Source organism: Belonocnema kinseyi, chromosome 4, assembly GCF_010883055.1.
Source record: "Belonocnema kinseyi isolate 2016_QV_RU_SX_M_011 chromosome 4, B_treatae_v1, whole genome shotgun sequence".
Taxonomy (NCBI): domain Eukaryota; kingdom Metazoa; phylum Arthropoda; class Insecta; order Hymenoptera; family Cynipidae; genus Belonocnema; species Belonocnema kinseyi.
In genome coordinates this window covers 150,379,542-150,398,745 of record NC_046660.1, presented here as the reverse complement: position 1 = coordinate 150,398,745, position 19,204 = coordinate 150,379,542, and the positions used below count along the sequence as shown (strand labels likewise).

Sequence of the window (19,204 nt, the reverse complement as noted above, 5' to 3'; positions counted from 1 at the left end):
ACGCCAATTAGCACAAATGGTAAGTTCCGACAGTGCCTACAAGTGTGCCTACTGGCCGCTAAATGGCAATACCGGTTTCATATGTATACACCTGGTAGATAAAAAGTGATTATTGAGAAAACATAAATTTTCAGGAATAATTGAAAAAAAATTGTACACTCATTTAATTTTCTGGTAGTTTATGTAGGGGAAATTTGAAATTGATGGATGAAAACGTTTTTAAACCTTTCTTAGAACTGAAAGTACATTTTGCTTGTGTTGGCACCCTTTATGGGTACCCACAGGGGGTGGATGGTGCTGAAAATAGCTCTGCAGGTTGAAATGGTAAGGTTAACGTATCTGGGCTGCGTTGTCCCTTTGGGGCAGGTGTTCTCGACTCGAGCTTCCACACAGAAGCTATTTTTCGTAGATTTTATATTTATATGATTAACGGCTAGGACTATTGGACCGCTGCTTAGGGTATCGAAGATTCTTTCGTTACATTCTAAATTGTCTAACTGAAACTGGACTGAGACCGGGCTAAAAACTGAGGGCTGGAGTATAATCAACTAAAGGGGAACAAACTAAACTAAAACTAAACTAAAATGCCTAAACTGGCTACACTAATCTAAACTGGCGAAACTGGCGAAACTAAATTAAACTGATTTCTGCTTACAAATCTGCCTTATTTATGCACAAGACCTCTTCTTAGATTCCCGTAAGGGTGAATGATTTTCGAAGTAGGGATTTCTCTTAGTTCCAATCATCGTAGATAATCAATTAGGTAGAAGAGTGGTGACAGTCTCATTATCCAATTGGCGTTGATAATTATGTATCTGCCCATATATGGAAAGTGTCGTAGTAACCATTATGCCTCATATCCCTTCCTAAGTACGAAGGTGGTAATTAATAAGACATCCAATCGGTGGTTAGGAATTGTGATGTGCCCAAATATGGAGAATGACGCATTTACCAAAATATATGGTATCCCTTCCTAGAAATACACGTATAGGATTAATAATGCAGCTGCCTTTTCTGGTTCTCTTCTTTATTATATTATTGATTTTTAATTAACGTGTGTCTGCTTTTTGTGCAAAAGATAATGCGAAGCTTTTCTTGGGCTGTTGGGTCATCTTTACACTGTTGTGTCGTTCCTTAGAAATCTGATCTTCACGGATGATCTTAACAATACTAGGTTTGTTTACAATAATAATTGAATATTAAATATGTTCATTTAACTTGTAGATTTATTATTGATTGTAAATATTATGTAATAATAATCTATTGTTTATAATTGGTTATTATTATTATTATAAAAGTCGCAGGACGTGACAATAGCATGTCTTCCATTTTTTTTAGATGTCGAAAAATAACTACTTGAGCAAAAAAAAATTGTTTAAACAAATAGAAATTTGTTTAACATAAGAAGAAATATATCAAAATTATGTAATTATTCAACAAAAAGTAGCATAGGACGGAAATCGCTGAAAAGTAAGAATAATACGTGAAAATGTAGTTTTTTTATTTTTGGGTCATATGGGTCATATGGCTCTCTAAAATGAAACTTTTAAGCGATTACCTTGCCCTCTAGAGTAAAAAAAAACACTTTGCAATGTAGTTTTGGACCACCCTAATTCACATAGTATCCCTTTCATGTTAAATTTGCCATTATAATATCACAGAGTAATGCCAGTAGTTTTCTTTTCAGCATTCAAATGTCAAAAAATGTCATAATTTCTGCTGCAGGCGACTTCAAGCGCACCCATCGTCGCTCAAGTAGTATGCTGCTACTTAAGAAAATGTTAATGACTGGTATTGTGTTTTTTAAACTTAATGAGAATTGAATTGTGTAAGCGTAAACAGAGAAAAATTCAATGTGCAATTTGCAGAGTAAAAATAATATATTGAAAATTCAGTAAAAATATAATGATTAAACACGGATGAAATTTTAAAAATGAGACGTCAAACCAAGTAGACGCAGCTACTCTCGCGGAGGCTGAAGCTCCAATAACTGCTGTAACTGTATCCGACCCCAATGGACGGCCTCAAGTCAGAGTGCAATAAATAAGAAACTAAGTCTTAGAAGAAAACCCTAAAAAGGCATACCAGAAAACTAACATTCATTCAATAAATCTTTTTAACGCTGCAAAAGATAAAAAACGATTTTAAATATTCCGTGACCTTCTCATGAAAAATTTAACGTAGAATCCGAATCGCAATAAATTAAAGGTTCATCTTACTGTTTCTTTCTGTTGAGGTTTTGTTTCCTGATACGGTAGGGATACCATGTGAATACTATAAAGGTACGCTTTAGCGTACCCTTTCCGTTCATTCGGTCCGCCAGGAGTATTTTCTACATATTGATATGTGTATGAGAAAGTTATTAACATTTACCGAAGACGTTTGCAACTAATTCGATCTTGGGTCGTAGTTTAGGATGAACGTGATCTTTTTTTCCTTAAATATCGAGGCAGCGAAGCTCATTACACTTCAAGAATTCTTGTATGTGTTTTTTTGCGCGAACCTGTCCAGTTACATGTCCCAGATAACAAAAATTCGGCACGATGCCATCCTATGCGCCGACACGTAGTCTGATTGAGAGAACCACTGTTCAAGCACATGAGTAGCTCAATTTGAGCGCTATTGCTGGCAATATTGCCCGCCCGACCGTCTGGCGAGCAACGTGCCGACAGCAGGCCGGCTATATGGAAACTCTAAATGCCATTGAATGGATTTCTTCAATTATAGTCACAATTATGTTTAAAAATATTATTTTGAAGTGCATAATTTTTCGGTAGTTTTTCACACAAACGGACCGATTTTTTAGCAACAAAAACTACTTCTGACTGGCTGTTGATAGCGTTGATTTGGTTGAAATGGCCGTCTTGGGATTTAGGAGGACTCGCAAGGAACTGTGAGAAATTAGAGTTGAATCTGCCGTCAGTAGAGGGCTTTCAGTTTCCAGGACGTTAATTCCGACTATGGAAGGCACATCCTTCCTCGGCCGTCGTACGCGTAACATTATTTAAGAGCACTTGCACGCGCGATTGCAAAGGGTGACACATTGTGCCCGCACTTTGATCTGCTGCTCATTCATATCGAGCAAACGACGCTTTACCGCCGGCACGCCGTCACACTAATGTTCGACATTGGCAGTCGCGAAAGGTTTGAGGACGAAACTTCTTTTAACGCTTCACTCATACAATACAGTACTGAAATATTGCTCACGTGACACGGTGTTTATATACGGAAAAAAGTTTGCCTGATATGTAGCTAAAAACTGCGGGGAACACTTCGTTATTACTCTAGATGCTAGAGAATCACCCTCCTAAAATCCGATCTGATCCTTTTTCAAGATATCTTAGAAATAAGATTTTTGATCGAATCATTTAAAAATTTATATATATTTCAAGAAGTACGGCAAAAATTAGGAATGAATTTCGTTTATAAAAATGATTTATTCTTTTTACATTATAAAATATAATAGTAAATACATATTGACAAACAGAAATAACAATAATTTTGATATAATATATTAAACAAAAATAAATGATCATAAATACATTATGACTTGTTAACACAAAAATAAATATAAGTCTTTTTAGATTCACATGAATCATCACTATTTATATCTGCACCTCGAATATGAAGAGACGATAAGTCAACGGTGGCATTTTTTATTCTTTACGGTTATGAAGAGTCAGTAATAAGATTGATTTTTTGCCTTTTCCAAAATTTGAGAAACTATCTACGTGCCACTTCTCCGGCTTGCTCCAGCCATAAGCCTAAACTTTGGGTATTCAATAATTATAGGCATTGTGTCAAGTGCAGCATCAGGTCACCCATTTTCAGGGTTTCGATTGTATTTGTGTTTAACAATGCGCTGTGCAATTCTTCAATGAGCTTTCCTATATCTGTAATCGAAGCAAGTCTCTTGATCGAAAAACATGAATTAACAATTTTATCCATTATTTTAAATGCTCTTAACAATTTTCTGCATGCATTGCCTTTAAATACCTCTCCATGGTGATTTTTTAAAACTAACTTCAGTTTTAAAAACCACAAAAGAGCTTTCTCTCGACCGATAAGGTTCACTAGACCATCCCAAAACAAATGGTTAACAGACTGTTGTAATATATGAACTTCTGGAATTCTACATTTATCAAGAATCAACAAATCGTCTTTTTTTCTCCTGTTGTCTTACGCGGATGTGTTTTTGATCTGCCAGTCTAGCATATGTAACATTTATAAGTTAAACATACTTCCGTTGATGCATTATCTATCCTCGTGATCTTAGTTAACAATATGTTTTTATAGTTAGGCATCGTTGGTAACGGTCTCTTTAAATCATTTTACTCATGTTGAAATAATACTGAACGGCATGTAGCACATATACTCAAGGAAAAGCTTTCACCTTTCAAGTTTTAATTTTTCTTAATATGCTTTTCAATCAATTTTTGATGTGTTTCTGTTAATTGAAAATTATTGTAACTTTTCTGCTCAAGAACAACTTTTTTCCACATGGATAACTACTTGCATAACTAGGATGTGTAGGCATTTGTTACGTCATGAAGACCGTAAAGTACTCTCTTTTTAATTAGATTCCTCGTTTTAGTTGAGATTGAAGATCTCGCACAGGGAAGAGGAAAGAGTAGCCAATAATAATATGTGAGAGTAATTTATTGTAAATAATTGAAAAATAGAATGTATACAAAGCACGAAGATGATGGAAGACGAGTTAAGTCCTTGGCCAGTACCTTAAAATAAAAGGATCAAATTTATTGTAGGCCAAGGAATTTAAAAAAAGGGAATTTTAGAGCTGACTATAAACATTGCTTACCAGTAATTGATTATAATTGACGATTACTAAAGGTCCACGTTTCTAGAACTGCTAATATGACCTCTGCGTAGTGGTAGAGAGTGAGGGGATATAAATTAGACTGGATGTTCCAAAATTGGGTTGATTCTTGGTTGTTGTTAATTTTGGGTGAAGGAGTAATCCAAAGGGAGAAATCCCAGACTCGGGTTTCCCAGTGCACAACACTGTCACAAGGGTACACACACCAACACACGACGAATTTCGGTTTGAGACACTGGACTAGACGGCTTGAGTCCGAGAAAATCGTAGAAATAGAGAAGAACTAATAACTGGCCCATGCTGGTACTTTCGGTTTTTATAGGTCCTAATGCACGTCTCTACATGCTGGGACATCGCTGTATACGCATACGTCACGAATATATATAGATATACTAAATGGCTTACAATGTGTTCAGTATATCTATATCTGCGTTCTCCAGTCTGCAACGTGCTGAGTATACCCTTTTTCTATATGCTACTACCTACAATGTTCTGACTATATCTATTCTCGTCAGCTTACAACTTGTTGATACAATATTTGCTCTATATTTATTAAGACTTTATTATTATAATCATGCAAATATATAAGTTTCTAAATAAATATATTGAAATATATATACGTCACGGGACGTGACACATTATAGAAACACTTTTCAATACACTTAACGATATACAAATAAACATTTATTACACAGGCCCACAAGAAAAAGTTGTATTGACAAGAAAAGTAAATAGGCTACCCTTATAGATTTTGAGCTGTTAAATCCGAATATGGCCTCAGAATTTGTCATACACATCTCAGTCTCCCCCTAGATTCAAAAAGTAGGGAAAAGCCTAGGGATTTTCTCGTCACACATGCCATACAAAGAATTTGTGTACACGAGACAAGTGATTAGGTTACCCTTGTGGATTTTGAGCTGCTGAATCCAAATCTGGCCTCTGAATTTGTCCTACACGTTTCAGTTTTCCCCTGGATGCAGAAAATAGGGGCAAACTGGAGCTATTTTGGACTTTAGTTTGATAATACCAGTACACAGAAGAATAAACGTACTAGGATAAATCTACGGATAGTGAAGGTCTTGCGAATTTGTCTACTAATTTTTTCTAGCTTCTACCATTTTCTCCCTAGATGCGAAAAGTAGGGAAAAGCTTAGGGATTTTCTGGTCACAGAGGGCATACAAAAAATTTGTCTGCACGAAACAAGTAACTAGGCAATTATAAAAGCAGTATACGCAAAAATAAACATATGGCGTTATATTTTGAAGTACCGTGACGTACAAATACTTAATTTGTACACAGAAATTCTCTAGTGTGACTTCCGTTTCTTCTAGCTTGGGTGATTCTAGGGAAATTAAAGGTTTTTCTCATATTATATAGATTTGTATGGGAAAAAATAACAAAAATGACATATTCTTTGCAGTTTTGCGTGTGAAATCTAAATACGAACCCCAACTCTTTCAGGTTTGTGACATTTTCTCTATAGATGAAAAATGTAGGGCAAAGCCTAGGAAAATTCTGGTCACACAGGCTTACTAAAAAAGTTGTCTGCATGGGACAACTGACTGATTTCGCATGCAAAACTGTAAAGGATATTAAGTTTTTGTTATTTTTTTCCATGTAAATCTATATAATTTGAGAAGGCCCTTCAATTTCCCTAGAACTACACAAGCTAGGGGAAATGAAAGGCACGCTAAAAAAATTTATGTGTACAAATTAAGTCTTTACAAGTCGTTGCACCTAAGAATATAATATCGGTGTGCCTATTTTCCCGAATACTGGCATTATAAAAATAACGTGCAAGTTATCCCTAGGGTTTTCCTTATTTTCTACACATAGGGGAAAACTGAGACGCGTAAGATAAATTCTGGGGCCACATTTGGATTCAGTGGCTGAAAATCCATAACGGTAGCCCTGTCAATTGTCTCGTACAGAGAATTTTTTGTATAGCGTATGTGACCAGAAATCCCGAAACTTTTTTATCTACTTTTTGCATCTAGGGGAAAACTGAGACATGTAGGAGAAATTCTGAGGCCATATTTAGATTAAGCGGCTCAAAATCCATACGGATAGCCTAGTTCACTTCTCTCGTGCAGATAAATTTTTTGTATGGCCGGTGTGACCAGAAACCCCTAAACTTTTCTCTACTTTTTGCATTTAGGGGAAAACTGACACGTATACGAGAAATTCTAAGGCCAGATTTGGATTCAGCGGCTCAAAATTCATAAGGGTAGCCTAGTCAGTTGTCTCGTGCAGAGAGATTTTTGGTATAGCCTGTCTGACGAGAAAATCTCTAGGATTTTCCCTACTTTTTGCATCTAGGGAAAAACGGAAAAGTGTAGGACAAATTCTCAAGCCATATTCGAATTCAGCTGCTCAAAATTCATAAGGGTAGCCTAGTTACTTGTCTCGTGCAGACAACATTTTTTTTGTGGGCCTGTATTATCGACAACGTGCACAAACTCATACGTATGTTTCAATGAGGACATCAAACAAGACACTGAGTAAAAATTCTACATTTGCTTAACTCGAAACATCGTTTGTTTTTTAAAATTTTTCGCATCGCGCAGAATTCAAATGTCAAAAAACATACCGACGTAAAGTCATACATACATACATACACACATGCATACATACACATATATACATACCTACATACATACATACATGCATACAAACTTGCATACCTACATACATACATACGTACGCGCGTACATACATACATACATACATACATGCATTATTACGCCTGGGATTATTAAATACTTTTTCGTGTTTTTCAATATCGATATTCTTTTACGGATATCTTGAAAAAAGGATAAGATCAGATTTTTTGGGGGGGGGGGGGTGATTTTCTAGCATTATGAAGAGATACACACAGTTTTTTAGCTACATATCAGTCAAACTTTTTTTGTATGTAAACACCGTGATATCTGTGTTTAGACAGGCCACAGTGCAACTGATCAATGCTCCGATTTCCTTCATGAGCACGGCTTTCGATTTCAGGCGTATTTAGACTTGAAAAACTCCGAAATAATACGAAAAAGAATGGAATTCTTTGTCAGTTCTTAGCGAATTGGATCTTGTATTTTGCGTAAATAAGTTTGCATTATTTACCAATCTTAATATATGAGCACCCAGAGCTGAAGTGAGACAATGTCCAGCTTGATACCTATAGGTGTTGAATAACCGCCCATCTCTTTCAACCCAATCAGCAATTTTCTATGAGATTTTACAAAGTTTAATCGTGTGCTTGTAGAAAGAAAAAGTCGTGTCGCTTCAAAACAAGCTGCCATTGAAAGATTGTGTATTTCTCGAGAAATTCATGTTTGAAAACAGTTTGCTTTTATATTATATTATCTGATTTCAGGAAAGAATCCGCAGCCCGTTTGTGTTCCTTTACCAGGTGGATTTTCGAAATTTTGTGGAAGAATATATTCAATTAAGAGAGAAGCTGATAATCATTTCAAAGCTTGTTTGGGGCTTGAATTGCAATCTGCTACAGATCTAGAAGCAAGTTTGCGTGTTAGCTGTTTTAGGTTAGTAGATATCGCTTACATGTTCAGTCTGATCTAAGGAAAACTTTTCACGTAGCACTGTCTTGAATCATTGATTAAATCAATATGTCACATACTTTCTATTTCAAGGTTACCTTTATAATTCAGGGAAAATCTGATTGATCTAGAGCATGGGTGCGAACTTCATATGAAGTACTGATTTGATTATTAAATTGAAACAGTATTTCGTTGAAATGCATCTTGACACAAGAAGCATGTTATGCAGTAATCATTATTCTCAATCTTCATGGCAATTATTTTAATCTTAAATTAACTTTCAAAATATATCAAACTTATTATTAAAAGCTTTTAAAGAATTATTTGAAACACAAGACTTAATTTATCTCGACCTTGTAAAATTCAAATATCCTCGGTAAAAAGGCTTACATTAAAACGTATTGAAAAATTTCATTCATTCAGTGGTCACGTGAGAAATATTGAATACTTCTGGATTCCGTTTTTGTCCTTCCGTTTAGAATATTCACGGCAGTTGAAGTTAGCTCTTAAATTGAATCCCTTTCGGTACCTAGCGCTGACAATATTTTGCTGAATACCACAAAGCAAACAAGAATTAAAAAATTTTAATCCCTTTTAATTTAGCAAATTTTGGTACATTTATTTACTGTTTTTCGAATAATAATCAGGCAAAAAGCTTTTTAAAACATAGCGTCGGTCATTTTACGATGTCAGGATCAAATTGCACACAAAAGGTTCTGGTGAAAAATAATTTTTTCAATTTTTTATCATGATTTTATATTTTTTCAATTGATAATATGTGAACAAAGCGAAAATTTGACAATAAAGAAATGTATTCTTACATACAATCCTACTAGATTTAGCAAATTTCATGTTTTAGAGCGCCTTCTAATGCTTCCAATGAAAATTGTGTTTTTAATTAATCGAGGTTACGTCTAACAGCTCCGATCGGCTTTAAAAGGGATTGAAATCTTATAATTTTTGCCGCCTAATGAGAATTAAAAAACTAAGGACAGAAACGGCATTCTTAGGGATTTCAATTTTCTAATACTTTTTAATACAAGGCTTCTTACCGGGTTCATAATCATGGGATTAGATGAATTTATGATTGCAGCCAGCGGCGGATTCACAGATGCCCTACGGAGGGGGTGCCGTCGCTAACCTTATACAGAGGACTAAAAAAAAAGGTCCTCAATTCGAACAAGCATAACGCCTTATACGTATTATTTCGCAAAATCAGGAGGGGGCAACCGCCCCCTCCAGATCCGCGCCTGATTATAGCAAATCTCTATTTTATTTAAGCATACAAATGAAATAAAGTTTCTGCCCAAATTCATAATTTTGCGCATAAGACTTATGGCTGAACCTTCTAATTATGTAAGCATATTTAAATAAGGAAACGCTGTAAAATATTAAACTTACGTTTTGCAGACCAATAATGGGAAAACTAGCTGCATGATATCCTCACGTAGCGGAAAATGCCTGATCCACACTTTTCAGTAAAGAGATTAAATCCTAAAACTCAATTTTTTAGAGAAGTTTTATAAGGAAATGTTTTCTTTTTTCTAGAAACCTTTTCTAAAACCTTCAGTGTTATTATTCTTATTTTACCGGTTTCAGTCTTTTACCTAGTGTACCTAGACAGAACATTTCAAATGACACTTTGTTATTAAGAGACTTTAGTAAAATATAGATTTAATAATTGTAAATAATGCTTTTGGAACCTGAACCTACGTTTTTCTCATTTGCAAAATTCGTTTTCGGCTCATTTATAAGAAAAAACGTGACGTATCAATTTCGTAATAACACAAGCAGCTACAGTAGATGTATACACAATTGCAATAAAAATAAGTATTCTCAACACTAGACGCCTGTTTATTTTTCAGATAGGGAAAGAGACAGAGGCAGAAATAGCAGGGTCTGTCCCCGTTAGTTCGATTTCAATCAAAGTAGGTAAAATTACCCTGCTATATAAAATAACTCTTGAACCCAAAGGAGTTTGATTTTTTTTTAATTTGCGAACGCTACGCCATGTTGAATTTCGGGGTCACATTTTTTTCTTATATACCTTTCTTGTAAACTTTCAATCTCTTTTCTTTCCTTCTATCTTCCTATATCCGCTCCATAACCTAATACCGGCCATACTATTTCCTATTCCCCGTAATTCTTTCATTATCCCTTCTGCTTTTCTCATCCTTTCTCTCAAATAAGCTCTATGATCTCAATTCATTTACACGGTATATCCCAAATATTGAAACTCCTTCACTTCTTCTAACTTTCGTCCTTTCTACTTTCCAGTCCATTCTTTCTCCCCCCTTATAAACATCGCTATCTTTGTATTTTCTAAATTCAAATTTATCTTCTTTCTGTCTAGTTATTTCTCCAATCCTGTAACTAAGCCTGCCATCCCTTCTTCATCTTCTGCCATCAACACTATATCGTCCCACATGCTAGTGTATATATATTTTCTTATTCCATCCTAAATCATCCCCATTCTTTTAACTTTATTTCTTCGTTTAAGTTTAAGATTAACATATTAAATAAAAGTGGGCTCAAAGGACACCCTTGCCTTACTCCTCTTACTGAACAGAAACTATCTCATGCTTACTCTCCTACCTTTACCCTGCTTTTTGTCTTTCTCAAATTTCCGACACTATCTTCATTTAGCCCTCTCGTATCCCCTTTATCACCGTAAGTTATTCTATCTGGCGCCTATCTAAGAAGTCAAACGCCGCCTTAAATTTCACGAATTTTTCTATCATTTCCCTTTCACCCTTTAATACTTTATTTTATCATATATTTCATAACATATAACTCCATCACCCCATTTTTTTCTAAGCCCTGCCTGATCTTTCACCTCCTCCTCTTTCTTTTTTTCACTATCAGTTTCACTGCTCCTTCTTTCCATATCCATGGTAACCCTTCCTCTCCATACTCTATTACACATTATCCATGCTTATTACTATTGCCCCTCTCTGACGCCTCTATTCGGCTGCACCTGTCTCCATACCTTGCTACTGATGGTAAAGAAACTAACCTCTCAGCCCACACAAAATAGTCTCTATCTCCCAAAATATCACACAACTTTTCACTTTGTTTATTTCCAAATAACAAACTCTCACTCACAAAACCCTCTAACATCTAACAGCTGCCTGACCCTTTTACAATCCTAAACAACATTCAGGTGTTTTAGGATCGCAAGTTATCGGAAACACATGGTCTTGTCTGAATTTATGCACTTTAGCTTCACGTCAATAACCATAAGCTCACTGAAGTGAGCTATATCTATTAATAACTTCGTATTCTCATGAATTTTGCAAACAGAAATCGAATGTGTTTCACTAGCATATGCACAAATATACTACACTTTACTTTGAACTTTGATTCTATATTGCGAATTTACCAACTACTTTGGTGCTATAGTCAACAGCTGAAGGACATGACATTTACTTTTTTTTAAATCTAATTCTTCTTTAATTTCGTTGATAAGTTCTTCTATATCTCCCTTACTACAATTATCTTCAATCGAGTTGAATACTTTATCATTTTAACATCAAGAACTGCCACAATCTCTGGTAATTTCTACCTTTGTGCTGTTTGTGTTTGAAAATCCATCTTCTTTTATTAATTTCTTTATTAATTTAATGTGTATAGTAACTTTCAAAACACTAAAACCAAAAAGAAAATGTTAAGAACTAGTCCAGAAAAAACATAGTTCATTGCGCTTGCAAAAGGCATAGTTTAGTCTATTTATTTCATTACTTAGTTACCTTTTAATGAAATAATGGAAACTGTAGAAGGAATAAAAATAATAATTGAGTACAGACACACGTCATTTTTTTCTGCAAAAATCCTTAGAATTCCTACAACGCGGTTAGTTGTTCGTATTTAATCGAGTTAAAGATAAAGATAAACAGAAAAATGGGATTATATTGAAAGAAATGGACTTTTACTGCTCGCCGACCGCGAGACTGAAAACGCATTGGAGGGGCGGCGTACGGTATCGTTAAAAAACCGGTATGTTGAAACCTAATAGAATCTTCATGAATTTTTCTGAAAAAGGTGATTTCACAAAGAATAATTTGATCCAAATTAAGAAAAAATTAAAAGGAGGTAAATTCACAAAAAATTAAATAGAAATTTGTTTTGGACTTTTTTCGGCAAAATAAAAAATTTTTCATGTATCTCGAAACTAGACTTAGGTTTTTCTGTTGACAACTTGACGGAAGAAAGCTCGAATGTCTATGTTTCTAATTACGTTCTTTAGATTTAAATGGGGCAACATTTTAGCGAACAGATGAAAAATGAATGAAGAAAGGGAATCGAAGGCGTTGAGATAGGAGTTTTTATTGAAAACGTAGAATCAAAACGTGCCATACGTAATTACAAGACAAGTAACTTGTTGTCAATGGTCTATGTATTTTTCTCACTCTGATCAAAAATAGCTATTATGGAACATTCTGTTGTGTGTTTTGTGCCTAATTATTTTCAAACAGGAAATATTCAAAATGTACCCGACTGATTTATAATTCAGTTATATATGAAGACTCCAATTCAAATGTCCAAGAAAATTGTTAAACAACTGAGTTTTTCTAAACCTAATTTGACATAATTTATTTATTATATAATATAGTCTAGCATATTTGTCAAATTATGTATGGGCATGCCTAAATGTACTATATCTATGCTATGTCTACGTCGGTATAAGAAAGGTCGAAATGGTCGGTTTCAGTTATCCGGTAAGAAAGAGTGCGTTTAACTCAATCGCAAGTAATTCATTTGTGATCAAATTCACTACACTGCTAAATCAAACGGATTTCGTTTCTCATATGTTGTAAATAATTTAAATCCATTTCAATGCACATCTTCTTACCGAGTCAAAAGCTGTAATGAAACTTTTAACGAGTATTATTTTTTATCACTAAGGAGAAGACTGTAATACAGTTGCTGTGCATCAGAATCAATGCAGACGTACTCAAGCGAAAAAAACAATGTCTTCATTCTACTTAAAAATTCTTACAGACAACTGCCAGCTTTGATGTTGAAACAAAAACGCATAGCCAGGAAACAAAACAATGTTTACTGAAAATAATAATAACAAGTCCAAAAATGTTTAAAAACAAATTAAATAAATTTAAACCCAAATAGTTGATTTTCAATTGGCGATAATGCTACGGCAGATTACATGGGGAAGGAGAGGTAATACATTACATAAATCGGAAAGATACACCTGCCTTTGTGGAATCTAGATGTCGCCAGGTTTTGATTTGACCTGACGTTCGATAAGTATTAGCAAAATGTTTGAAGGATGACATGTATCATCGGAAAGGTCCCTATGAGATCATGGACAGAGATAATCCTCCTTGGCAGTCGATAGACGTGAGGTTCGAAGGTACCGGAATCCTAAAGCAACAGACTAGGCTACTTATAAAGAGGATCCGAATATTTTGCTGGGTGCTATATTGGTCAGAATTAAGTCTATCAGGACTTGTACAGGCAAACCTTAACAAAATATAACAATGGCATGCCAAAAAGTGACTGAGAAGACTAATGATATTCTTCAGCACTTCCGAGGGTACACTGCTCGGTCTCGGAATTAGTTAATTAGATTAATTAGATTAATTAGATTATTAGATTAATGAAAGATCGGAAAGTAGCTGGTCGTATTGTCTCTCATTCAAAAGTTAGATTTGTATTTAAACAATTTAAAACATTTGAGGCTACAGGAGATAATAAGATATTCCCTGCATTAATGCAAGATGTATTTCTGCACTAATTGGGTTCATTCTACAGCACATTTCAGGTATGCTTAGCAATGGGATGGAAACCGGTAGTATGGACGAACGTTAGAGCAATTCTTATTCGAGAGACGGATAAGGAACCTTTAATCAGGCAAAATTCTTTATATCGATCACCTTGACATCGTTAGTGCCGGAAACACTGGAACAATTAGTGAACCTCTAGTTGAAAAAAGTAATCCCAACTGCAGACCTCTTCATTAAAATATATTTGCATTTCAAAACCGCAGATCTACCGTAGAAACTCTCTATGCCTTCACCTCCCGCATCTGTAATACAATGCGGAAAGGTGAAGTAGCAACTTCTGCGTTTCTAGACATAGAGCTCACTTTTAGTAACATGCTAATAGAATTTTTATACGGTTCTGTTAAAAGACAGGGTATCAGTGACACGCTTAAAAGGTGGATGCACCTCACGCTGAAAATCAGAACGATACATACGTCAAAACATAGTAATGATGAAAATGCCAAAGTTTCAAAGGTATCCCTGCAGGGGGGAGTTCTTTTATCTGCCCAGTGAGCGGTTGTTATTGATGATCTGATTCGTATTTTAAACAAATCTGGTTTTTACACTCGAAGCTACGTAGATGATCTGGTAGAGCAATGTCGCAAGGACCTTTTTTTATGCGTTGACCTAGAAAAGACGATAGTCATTCATTTCACCAGAAAATGAAGCTTTTTGACTCTAAAAATCGGAAGTTCAACGGTCGGGAAGTAGAATTTTGAGTTCAGTGACGTATTTTAAGGTAATATTTGGCCCTCGTAAATAAGAAAATTCTATGTTGACGCTGTGATAAATAAAGAAAATATGGATTCTTGGTCCTCTAGATGCGCAATAGGGAAATAGTGGCACTTAATACGAAGGATTATTTACTGGTTACATACCATGGTAATCAGATCCATCATAGCATATGAATGAAACATCTGATTGACGATCCCTGGTGCAATAAAGATAAAACGAACATCAGATCTTGAAGTCATTCTGGAAATTCTGCAGTTGCACCTCTATGCAAGGAAGATTGCAGCGCAGGTTGGAAAGAATCCTAGTAGGAGAAACTTTAGCGATTTTGAGGTGAAAGATGCACCTGATATCCGTAAGCGCATATAACGTCAGGATAATATTTTTATAATGCAAATTGATGTTATGTTGAGGAAATTATCCTCAATGAAACTCTTCAAGGTCATCTTTCCTAAAAGAGAAGAATGACACGATGAAGAAGGGAACAATTATTTATACCGGGAGGTCTCGTTATGTACACAGACTTCCTAAAAAAATCCTTGGAAAAAGAGGCTTTAATCTATGAGAAAAAGCCCAGGGCTGAGATTTCAAAAGCAGTGGACACATTCCCTAAAATTTCTTACGGCGAAATTATAGATATTAAACCTTGCCTGGAGGACATTTGTGAACGGTCTTATAAAGGTCAGCATATTCACATATGCTAAGACAGCCAAGCAGAACTTGAAAATCTAACATCTGGAGATTTTACTTCCAGCATAGTCTGGATTTCGGACTGGCTCGAAACCCTACTATGGTATCTGGTACACGTCGGAAAAAGTAGCCCATAGTAAAGGCCTCTCGGTGAAATTATAGAGATATTAAAAGAGAACCAAAAAATTTTTGCGTTCTAAGAATGTCATAGCTAGTACAAGTATTAAAAGAACTATTGAACTCTTAAACATAGTAAGAAGGCAGATTATGTCTTCCTAGGGATGAATACTGGACACTGCAAACTACTAAAATACTTGAGCAACATAAGGATCGGAGCAAACCCTCCTTGTAGAAAGTATAATTTCCCTGAAGAGACAGCACATCACATACTTTGTGAATGTGATGCACCGTCTTCGGCAAATAAGTGCATCCCTTTTATGGTAAAGAGTTACCTTATGAGAGATAACTAAATTTGATAGCATATTATAATAGGTTTTACCGCAGCGCTATGGGCTGTTATTGACCTGCCCTATCGTATAACCATATTACTTCTCCCCTATTCCAGAAATGTTTTCTCGTACTTATAATCCCGGATCCCCGTTAAAATTCTTAAACTGATTCTCCCTGGCTCCTTCCTAACAACATAATTGGGCTTATTTCTTGCCACCCACAGTGTCCACTTTACTATACCTGTCCTTTACTCTACAATCAAATCATCAAATCACCTTTACTCCAATAAATAGCACATTCATCACTTGTGAGACAAACAATTCTTATTTACCTTCAAAAATAATCTGCAAATAACTTTTTTTCATCACGCACCTGCTTCACGCATGCTGTGGATGGATGTTAGTTTGTAAGGAAGAATTTTAAGAAAAATTCCGTTAATCATGGAAATGTGGGCAAGTTAATTTTTTGAGCCAGCAGGCCAAAAAACAAACATTTATCTATCTAAGTTCTTTGCACTTCTCTTTTTTTATTTTTCTTGCCAGTGATATTGTAGGCGACCGGAGACGAGATTTCGATCACGAAATGTTCCCGTGTAAATGGGACACGCAGATAATATGTTTTGTTGGAACTTAACCCCTACACTTATCGTTGGGAACTTTTTTACGTAAAATTCTCCCCCGATATTCTAATGTGGAACCCTTACTTATCCTGGTATCAGAAAAGGAAACACTACGTACCGTAATAAAACCATGATGATCTGAGAAAAGCAAAATGTTGCTTCTTCGACAAGGACTGACCATTTACATTTCTGTTAAAGTTATGTGCTCTGCGCTTTTTAAAGGAATGCTCCTTTGTCAACAATCTCGTGTTTTAGCCTTCTATATTTTCGCTACCTCAGGGCCGCATTGTGTCTTTAGATGTACGCTGTTTCCGCATGTCTTAGACAACTGGATAATATGTATTTTAGATGATCGGGGTATGAATGACATGCCAAAAAAAGGCTCTGTGCCCGTCATCAGTCTGGGTGATTTCAGAAAAGCAAACGTTAGCTTATACAAAATCGACTGGTGCTTCACATTTTTGTTAAAGATTTCGTATATCCTCTTGTCTAGGAGCTTTTTGCGCAAAAATGAAACCCTCTATACCTGAAGTAAGTTCTGAAGATTTGAGAGAAACAAAATTTTGCTTCTTTGACAATGACTGCTATTGTACATTTCTGTGAAAGTTTTCTTGCGTTTTCTTGTCCACTAGCAGTTAACGGTGCAGACGCACCCGTAAATTAGCAGATTTTGTCCGAAGCCTGCTACACCTTTTTTTTAGCTACGTTGTTCATACATCTCTGTAAACACGTGCCTAATTCTTCGAACAATCCTGTTTATTTGGACAGCTGTTGATATCTTATACGTTGTGTTCAAGTAAGTGATTTGACTGTAATTCTATGGGTTGATAAAGTTGCTTTTATGCAGGAGCTTAGTGCGTCCTAATATGAGCTACTGCGGAATGGACGATTCTTTCTTTAAGTATGAGGTAATTATGCGGGCCAAAGGCTGGTGTTTGGGAGTGAACTTCTTCCACCAGAAGTTCTTGATACCATCTTCTCCGGCAGGGGAAAAGTTCTCCTTACCCCTAAGTGCTTTTCTCACCGATTCGGCATTGACTGATGAATATTCCTGTTTAGATATTATGAGATCCTCGCAAAACTCCTTGGGCTGGTGATATTATCAGTATCTTCTTTCTCATCCAACGTTTTCGGGATTCTGTATACATTTCCTCAAAAAGTCTTTACTTCGTTGGGCTTGAGTAGGTTTTTGGTAGAAACAGGGTAATCGCTGAAGTGGTGAAATGGGTCAGGGAGAAATTGTTGATTCCCCATGATCCATATCTTCGACTTATGTATTCTCCCTCTTGTGTGTGATAATACCCGTATTTTTTCAACTTCATGTTGCTTTATTGTCAGCAGCTTTGACTTGTTCAGTGCGTGATTAAAGATCCTCAGTTCTTGGGTGAAATTTGGAACACTTTTCGTGAACGGCCTACCAAATTACATGTATTCAGTTACACACTGAACACGGGACGCATTCTGTCTCTCGCATTAAATCTTCTCTTTCAGATGATGAAAGCTTTTTTGGGTATTTTGATACATGGTTGGTTAAAGCCTCCGATTTGAATGAGCCAAAGTTCTTGCAGCACCATACACTGAACAATTGACACGTCGATTTTCCAATGTCTAATGCAAAACTTGCTGAAGCTGTGGGTGGCTATTATGAACATGCAGGTTTTTTTCAGTGGTGTGAGACTGTGATCTACTTAAAAGGATTGATTTTGTTGCCTTTTTGCACTGCTTTCATTTGCTGGCGCAATTTAACAGTGAGAATGTCCAGTCTCTGCCGTTAGCAGTCTGTAATCTCAGCCAATATTGCTGGTTATAATGTCTAAATGTGACGTGGAAGAACTATCTTATTAACATGGTGTGTCAGCGTTCTGGTTCTATTTCCTGTTTTTATTGAGTGAATCGACCCAACTTGCACCTCACATTGCATGGTGAACCTCTTCCGGGGAGAAAGGCTTGATACGAGGGTAGTTCAATAAGTCCTTAGAATGAAGTATAAAAACAATTCTTTTTGGGTAAATTTTTTTTTATTTTTCAACATAATCTCCTTGGAGCTCTATACACTTGGTCAATCGCTTTTCAAGTTTTCTGTAATCCTTCAGAAAAGTGCGTTTTCGGAAGTTCCTCAAAATAAGCATTTACAGAGGCAATGACGTCTTCGTTGTCTGGAAATCTCTGTCCACCGAGTCATTTTTTCAAGTTTATAAATAAGAAAAAGTCACTGGGGGCTAAATCTGGTGAATACGGTGGGTGTTCGACCAATTCGAATTTTAGTTCTTCAATTTTAGCCATTGAAACGAAGCATGTGTGAACTCGGGCGTTGTCGTGATGAAAGAGAATTTTTTTTCTCGCCAAATGTGGTCGGTTTTTTTTTAAATTTCTTCTTTCAGCTGCTCTAATAACGATGCATAATATTCACCAGTGATTGTTTTACCCTTTTCCAAGTACTCAATAAGTATAATTCCACGTGCATCCCAAAAAACTGTAGCCATAACCTTACTTTACGGTCTTTGCCTTCTTTGGAGCTGGTTCGCCTGTGGAAATCCACTG

General features: G+C 35.8%; 1 protein-coding gene across 2 annotated transcripts in view; it reads left to right on the top strand.

The window, feature by feature from the left end:
- LOC117171617 (protein PFC0760c) overlaps window positions 1-19,204 on the top strand; it is a 229,377-nt gene that overhangs the window by 196,370 nt on the left and 13,803 nt on the right. For both annotated transcript variants that reach the window (XM_033359089.1, XM_033359090.1), the window contains exon 5: window positions 8,206-8,374. In XM_033359089.1, coding sequence (XP_033214980.1) covers window positions 8,206-8,374 — 169 coding nt within the window. The remainder of the gene's footprint in view (window positions 1-8,205; window positions 8,375-19,204) is intronic.